Raw genomic sequence first — 8,692 nt, 5'->3', positions numbered from 1 at the left:
ACTTTTCTAAGAGAACCTACCATATCCACACCTTCGTTGTATATATATGTGTACTCTCACCTATTCCAATGCAAGTTTGCAAGCAATTAAGTGTGCAATACAAGTGTGTGGTTCATTCTCCATATCATTGTCTCATTGTCTTTCTCTCTTTCTCTCACCATCATTTTCACTACATGGTATTAGAGCACATCAAGCTCCTAAGGGCCTAGGTTATTAAGTTTTGGCTTTTTTCAACTCAAGTTAATCCTCAGATTCATTTCTTGCATGCAATTCTAAATCAATTTATTTATGTGTAGATTAATAGAATTCAAGTCTATGTAAAGGTAAACTAACCTTATCCACATGCACCTTATCCTCATTATCTTGATCTCATCTTATCCTATCCACCTAATTTTTGCCTATTCTTATCATCTTCACCTACTCTTATCTTCTTCATTATCACCTCTCCTTAAGATATATATATATATATATATATTTGTTCTCTTTATCATTATTATCAACCTTATCTCCTCTGTGCACCTACTTGCCATCATTCGCATTTTGAGCTATACTCTCTCCTCGATTTCCTTACCTAATCTCTTTCTCTTTTTGTTTTCTCTCTTCCCCAATTTAATTCTCATCTATCTCTTCTCACCAAATCCTATCTTCATTATAATCACCTACCCACATACACAGAGAGAGAGAGAGAGAGAGAGAATTCAACACTACCACCATATTTGATGCTATGACATCTTGATCAACGGCTTCAGTTCTAGTTATTACCATCGTAGTATACTCAACTCGACTTGCAACTCCCACCATATTCGATGCTATAACCTCCTGATCAATGGCTTTAGTTCCAATTATTACCATCGTAGCATACTCAGCTCCACTTGTGGCCTACTCAATAGTAGCCATTCAGTAACAGTCATCATTAGGCAAACTCGATGGCCTTACAACTGCACCATCTACATTGGTAGGTGAATTGGGTAGTTGGCCTCTAACAACCCCCAAGACAACACCACATGATAAAGACCTAGGATCTCCCCTCAACAAGACCCACAAGATAGCACCATTCAACACATGATCAAATATTTGTGATCACTCACTTCTCACTAAGACTTCAACTCAACACTTAATCAGTTTAAACCTTCAAGCTCAGAATTTACCATTTTTAGAGAGGATTTGATGCGGATACAACCGTGATTGAGACTTTGATAACATAAGATTTCAGATTCACACAACTATTTTGTAGGGATTGGCAATCCCATGCAGAAACTACCCCACAAAGTGTGGTTGCTTCAAGTAGTGAAAAATCAATTGTAGATCCTTTTTGTTCTTCTTTTCTTAGAGCACACATAAATACAAATCAAAAACGTAGGTAACCAAAGCTTTATACAGTGAATTTTCATGCCAATTGAGCTGCTACAAGTATTTCACTATGGTAGGCATTCTATTACTACGTCAAAACAAAGTTTACATTGATATAGCAATGGATAATCGTGATGACTTTCATGGGAAATAGCAATGGATAATCATGATGACTTTCATGGGAAACCAAGTTGGTGGTGTAGATGCTACTGAATTCACCTATTGGCTCATTGAGCTCTACAAAAATACACTGCTGCTCTATATAGCAAACACATAACTTCTCTGCTCCAAGAAGTATAAACTTGCAAAAAGGAGGAAACTTTCTTTGATTTCATATTATCATTTTAGTATAACAGTAGATACATTTTAGCATATCTTGCATTGATGAAGAGTTATGAAACTTCAAATGTTATGAGCTCTAATTCATCATTTTCCTAGCTAAAAATCCTTTTGAATTTCCACTAACTTGAGGCCCTGCATTCAACATCTACCCATAATACATATTCAACATCTACCCATCCTTTCGAATTCAACATCTACCCATATTTTCACTTGTGACAGAAAGCCTCATGCAAACAACTAACATACATCACTCTCTACATGACGAAGAACAGACCTTTGATGTCTCTCACTCATATCCATACACTACAAGAAATCTGCATACTCTGTGCCCCACGTAGCAGTAGAAGGAAACAAGACAAAAGAAAGACTCTTATCACCATCATCTAAAAACTGAGAACTCGTATTAGCCAATTGGCTTTAACATCCCTAACATCATGCTCCATGGCTTCAATAACTTTAGCTGCACAACCTCTTTCTTCAAATTTCTCCCTTCTCTTCAGACTGCAAGATTCTTCTCTCTCTCTCTCTCTCTCTCTCTCTCTCTCTCTCTCTCTCTCTCTCTCTCTCTCTCTCTTAGATATGCTAATTGTCTTGTGTAGAACCCTTCTTCCCCTCTCTTCTTTTAGAAAAAAACTTCTCACATTTTTACTTTTTTTCCTATTTTACCAAGCTACCCCCAGCTTCCCCTTAGTTGGTAGATTGCAAACATGCCCCCTACCACGTAAAATTCCACTCAGGGACTCAAAATCAAAAGCGAGAACACATTTCTTGTATGAGGATATCCCTTCCTACATGAGGCATGTGTCTCAAAATTGAAATATCACAACCACATGTTGAACATGCATCGTACCACACTTGGGATTTCCACCTATCAACCCGACTCCCGCTACGGGTAAGTGTTAGAAAGACAAAAAAATAATATTTGCATATGTTACCCCACTTGACCCCATGCATCATCATGTCCTAGATCGCTCATTTTCACCCACCAATGTCAACTAGCAAATCAACATTCTCGAGAGCCCTAGATGAAGTGCATAATCAATGACATCTATCTCAATAGAATCGACATCTATCTTGTTGGCTTTGTCAAGGCTCAATGATCAAATCGATGCTAGCTGTTAGATATAAGCTTTTTAGCTTATATTTTAATCAAGCTACTATAACCTTAATACTCTTCAAGCCCCCTTTCACACCCCACAATGCCTTTTAAGCCCTATCTAAGTGCTTGTTTACACACGCTTTCACACCCCACAATGCCTTTTAAGCCCTATCTAAGTGCTTGTTTACACACGCTTTCACACATCCACCACCTTTTGTATCCTCAGTAACTTATGCACACACACAATAATGGGAATCTTTGAACTCACCAATACATAGTAGTGGTATGATTGAATGTTAATATCACTACTTATCTATGGGTATATCATTGATTCATTGAAGTATTCTCTCCGTTTCCTAATCCTTATCCACATCATAGCCTTCTCTCTTATATTATCCTTGTCAGATAACATCATGCAACACATATGTTCAATGCTTGTATCCTCATTAAGTACATTGTTCACTCTCTCTTGTCAACTAGTGGAATACATAGAAAATTCTTTGATGTACAACCCCAATCCTCTACCAAACAAAGGCCCCTCATATCCCTATCTATCTCATGGCTCTTCCATTTTGTACTCTCGTGCTTTCAGCTCATCCATCCTAGCATGTTCTATGGTCACTCTCAATACTACAATGTTTGTCATCCATGTCAATCTCTTCTCTTGCATACTGAAATAAGCTCTATCTTAGTTGGTTGGAACAACAATTGAAGAAGGGGACACCCTTTGTACTCTACATCTCCATGCCTAAGAAGGCATTGTCCGTGGCCTCTCTATTGAATTGTATTCTTCAACACATTTGAATGGTATTTTAGTGGCAAGAAGATGGCAAAACCTCATCACTCTATTAGTTAACAATGTGGATACACCTACTGTTCCTCACCAACTCTTATTGGATATCTCTACCAACCTTCAAATTCACTCCCTCATCAGGTACATTGCTTTCGCTTCTCTTACATCTCTATGTTCTACCCTATTTCCTTACATTTGTCACTCAACATCTAGTCTTTATCTAAACGTTGCTTCAATCTCAAGATCACATCCTGGTCCTTATCTCACACCCTCTCAATGGGCTCAATATCCTCATATTCTAATGGTTACACACACACACACTCCACTTCACTTGTGTGCCACTATCTCTTGAACAAATGCAATTGCACACACTCTTGGCTTCCTCCTACACATTCGGGATTCTCAAAATGTTTCCAAGTACACATAAAAATCCTATCTCCTTGAGTTTCTCATTTTCACATCCCTATTTCTCGATGTGCAATCTTGAATCCCTACACAAGATGTTATCCTACCATCACATTCCATCCACACTATATTCATTTATGTCCCATCAATCCCAATCTATCAAATCATCATTTCTTTCTATCCTATCCTATCCTATCATCCTCTTGCAATCATCTTGCTCTAATTGTATACCCAAATCTCAATCATTATTCTACGTTACATGGCAATAACCTCATCAACAATCACAAGTACTCTCTCTTCCAATTTTCTCTCAGTATCATCATGAAATGGTCTATCTCTTTCCTTACCCAAATCATCATCTACCATATTCATCAGCAACCTTCCCAAAGATCATGTCACAAGCACCTTATCAATCTCTATCTTACTATGATATCTAGTAACATTGGGATCATATTTCCATCTACAAAAATACTCTCACCGTTATTTTACTCCACAACTATTAAGCTCCAATTGAAGTATATCATCTATTGATATGATGAGCCCATCTCTTATCAAGTCTATCATGAAGCAAACTATGGTGATAAGCTCTTCATCAAGGTATCCATCAAACCAAAGCCCAAAGATCTTCATCATCAACTTATATCCCTTAAATCATTGCAAGCAAAAATTGATGTATATCTTCTGCATCAAAAAGGACAAGGTCTCATGCTATAGTCATCATTGTAATCTTACTTCTCTTATAGCCAAAATGATTGGTAGAAAGTCTTTGTACTGCAAAAGAAAATCCTATTTTCTTTTGAGAAGGGAGGAAGAATGTTAGAAGATATTGTAAACCTTTTCTAGAGAGCGGGAATATTAGAATATTAGAATGTACTCATATGAACATGTACTTGGAGAATATCTAGGAAGACAATATCCAGATATTTAGGAGAACTAGACAAGATGGATATAGAGCATGTGGATGATACTTCACTAAGAGAACCTACCATATCCAAACCTTCATTGTATATATATGTGTACTCTCACCTATTCCAATGCAAGTGTGTAAGAAAGTGTGCAATACAAGTGTGTGGTTCATTCTCCATCTCATTGTCTCATTGTCTCTCTCTCTTTCTCTCACCATCATTTTCACTACACTTACATGCAATCTACGAACTGCATCTTTTACATCTTGGGGTGTAGTAGAGCATTTATCAACCCCGAATCCCTTTAGCCCCAAGATGTGGGCACGAATACGAGTGGGGCCACCATTTCATATGTGGGAACAATATTTGCATTGCATAGTACACTATCCATTCTTCAATTTCTACAGGTCTTTCAGAAAAGGAAAATAGAAGACTCATAAAGCTTATTTACTATGATATGAGATAGGTTATCTATATTGATATTTACACGATTCCAAGCTTAATAGATTGTAAATGATGTCACAAGAGAACATTTTTCTAGGTAATCTAGATGGCCACTACGACTATCTCAAAGCTATATAGTAAATGCAACCAAGTTTGAGATTCAACATCTTTGAGCAAGAAAGGAGTTAAAACAAGTGTAGTGTAGCAAATGCATGACATATTTAGACCAATAATCAACATCTCACCAAGTATCATATATATTGACATTTGTTATTGTAATCATATAATACTATAATACATATTCCCAAGTAGCTGAGATTCAAAATTTGAGTTTGCATATATTATAATAAAATTTTGCAAATCATCTTTGAACTTCAGTGTATATAGAATTCATAATATGAAATAATTAATAGAGACTTTGCAAGGTTCACAATTTGGTCACTTTAACATGTAGTGATCAATAATGATGTAGGTATTTCCAAAAGAAATGTTTAATATTCACATGCCTAGATGCCCTCTAAGATAGACATTTTGAACAATTATACCAAAATCCAATCTCAAAAGAAACACTAATTAAGGCATGCCATGACCATGTAGGTCGATGGTAAAACGAGGTTGAGCTTAACGCATGTAAGTGTAGCATTTGAGTTCATTGTATGCCTGGTTAATAGAATCGTATTGCTAAGGGGGATGTGAAGCGTTACATTTACAAGATGGGTCTGTGCAAAAGTCATGAGGAAGCCATTGACGAGACTTGCTTGGCTCCAAGCCAAGCTCCCTTTCAAGTGCTTGAAGATGCATCTCGAGCACGTTACGGTCGATGATTGGCTCTTCACTGCATGAAAGAAAAACAAGTAACATGATAAAGGCTACACAAAAGAAGTGTTTGTCTATCTTGTGGAATTGTATATTGCTTTCCCATGTAGCACTACGAGCATCATGAGCCCTTGAAAGGAAGCCATGCCATACCCATTGAGGACAACAAGCATCCTCATGCTTGGGAGTTGCCATCCCATTGCAAGAAGCTATATATATAGTAGCTCCCTTGCAAGAGCTCATGATACTATCAACTATTGAGGAATGGAGACCCAAGTGCCCCTCCACAACCACGTGTGTGTATGTATATAGATATAAATATTCATTCTTTCGTACATGCATACACCCACACTTACATATATATCGTATATACATACATACGTATATATCTGATGTGTGGGTGTATGTATGTGTGTGATATATACATATCTGATGTGTGTGCGCCTGTGTGCGTGCGGCAGGGAGAGGGGGAGAGAGAGAGACCTTGGTTGAGGTAAGGTGGATAAGTAGGTCCGATCTTCGACTTCATCCGTATACGGGAAAAGCCACGAGAAAAGGCTGGCAGCCCGATCGGCTTCTTCCCTAGTCGCGAAGGACCCCAGCAACATCGTCGACTCACCGTCAGCTGGATTGACGCCTGCGACGTCCCCTTCCGCCACCGTCGTCGAATCATTGCCTGCTACCTGGCGCATCTCATCAACATTCTCCGGCACTTTGCACGCCATTCCGTCAAGAGTCCCATGATTCTCCGCCGTCGTGCCGTCAGTACCCGGCTCTGACGTATTCAAAAGATGCAAGGGCACTTGCGGCGTTCCGTCCGCCCCTCCTGACGGCACAGGCGTCCCGTCAGCCAGTTGTGACGGTGGGCCCATCGCAGTAAGACGATTAACACGCGTCCCGTGCGCCCGTGATCCCGCCCTAGAGATACCCCGCGCCCACCGCGGAAGTTTGACAACGGCCTCGTATGGCGGCCCTAACTCTCGCACGTCTAATTGTTCCGACGTCCCTCCTGCAGTTCCGTCTATTTGCTGCGGTCCCGCCTGCCTCGTCAGATCCAGTTCCGGCGCCATAGCTGTACCACTACTGTATTCGTCCTCTGGCTCCTGCATATATATATTGGATCAATGATCATATGAAATCACTCCACCGGTCTCCAGATCGCGGCTTATCCCCTACATTTCTGCCAGCCCCAAAATCAAATTCGTCTAAGAGATCATTGTTCTGTGTACTCGGCTGCTCATTAGAAAAGGCAAACATACTGTCCGCTCTCATAAGGTCATCATCAAAGAGGGGCGTTAGACCCTGGAACGGATCGTCGTCGGCCGCCATGTTAATAAGACAGTCGGCAAGCGCAGCCCTGCACGAAATGGATAACAAGGATGATTAGTCAGCTAGTAATGTGATGTGCGTGCAGTGCAATCGTGCATCATGTCGGCTTCGCGCTATTACAAGCTTTCTTCAGCCGGGACCAATGACGTGGAAAAGAGCCAACCGTCGCATCCTAACATTGCCCAAAGCTAATCGAGTAATCTAGTGCTGGACGTCCTGCCTAATTCCTAGATATTTAAAAACAAGGTGATGTATTACGGGGGTCTGCCTTATGAATTTTCATGTTTATTTGATTATTAAAATATAATATATGTTGCTGAATGGTTTGAATATCAGTAATGAATAGTTTTTTTTTTTAAATTTCTATGTTTATATATGCATGGTCTAAACAAGATGAGTGACATGTTGGTTCTTGTATTATAAGTGGGTTTGCATTGTACTTTGAGAATATTTTGAGTAGTTCATAAGTTTCATTTGTTTGTTTTTTTATGTTTATGTTGGTATCTCCAATAGCAAAAATGAAGTATTTATTTGGTATAACTGGTGTAAGATTTTTCTTGTGCTTTCTATTGCAAGTTTATAGTTGGTTGATATAAATTTATGATTGCAATAGTCATACAATTATATTTGATTGTAGCATGGAGTGCTTCCAAATTATCACTTATATTTTTCTTTACATTTATGATGTGTATTTTAGGGTGGTGGTGTATTGTTAGTTCGTGCCCTTTTGTTTATGTGTATCCTATATACCCTTTAAGCTGAACTTGATGATTATTTGTTGTTTTTGTTTCTTGAAGACACAATATTTTAGCTTGCATGATCATGTGGTTAGCAATGGAATTCTTCCTCATGTTGTTGGAAGCTATAGATATTTAAGGACAGAGTAATAATTTTTTTGGATTTAGATTTGTAATAATTTGGTTTATGGCAACCACATCTTGAACTACGAACCTTTCAAGTAGAGGCCTATTTCTAAAGCTTTCATGGTAGCAACATCATTCAAAAACTTAAAAAAAAAAAGACAAAATCAGGATGTATGTCCTCTAGGAGCATGTTTTGAATAGACTGAATCTATGTGAAGGTAACAACTTTGCATCTCATTTACAAACCATGGACAATACATGTTTACAAGGCATACATTGAACTTTATGCAAAGTTGATAATAGGACTCAAAAGAATGCAACTTTACATCAAGAAAATCTCTAACAC

At 38.6% G+C, this 8,692-nt stretch overlaps 1 protein-coding gene across 1 annotated transcript; it reads right to left on the bottom strand.

Moving 5' to 3' along the window:
* Positions 1–6,019: 6,019 nt before the first annotated feature.
* LOC148040579 (uncharacterized) lies at positions 6,020–7,613 on the bottom strand. Its single transcript, XM_087664257.1, has 3 exons — positions 7,331–7,613; positions 6,638–7,257; positions 6,020–6,173 (listed from the first exon to the last, which is right to left on the bottom strand). The coding sequence occupies exons 1-3, from the start codon at positions 7,481–7,483 to the stop codon at positions 6,020–6,022; spliced, it is 927 nt and encodes a 308-aa protein (XP_087520383.1). The 5' UTR covers positions 7,484–7,613.
* Between the last annotated feature and the right edge of the window lie 1,079 nt (positions 7,614–8,692).

Source organism: Lygodium microphyllum, chromosome 2 (assembly GCF_053477565.2).
Source record: "Lygodium microphyllum isolate KBCC chromosome 2, Lygodium_microphyllum_v1.1.10, whole genome shotgun sequence".
Taxonomy (NCBI): Eukaryota; Viridiplantae; Streptophyta; class Polypodiopsida; order Schizaeales; family Lygodiaceae; genus Lygodium; species Lygodium microphyllum.
Note: the sequence above shows the minus strand (reverse complement) of the source record. Positions and strands in the feature narration are given on the sequence as shown.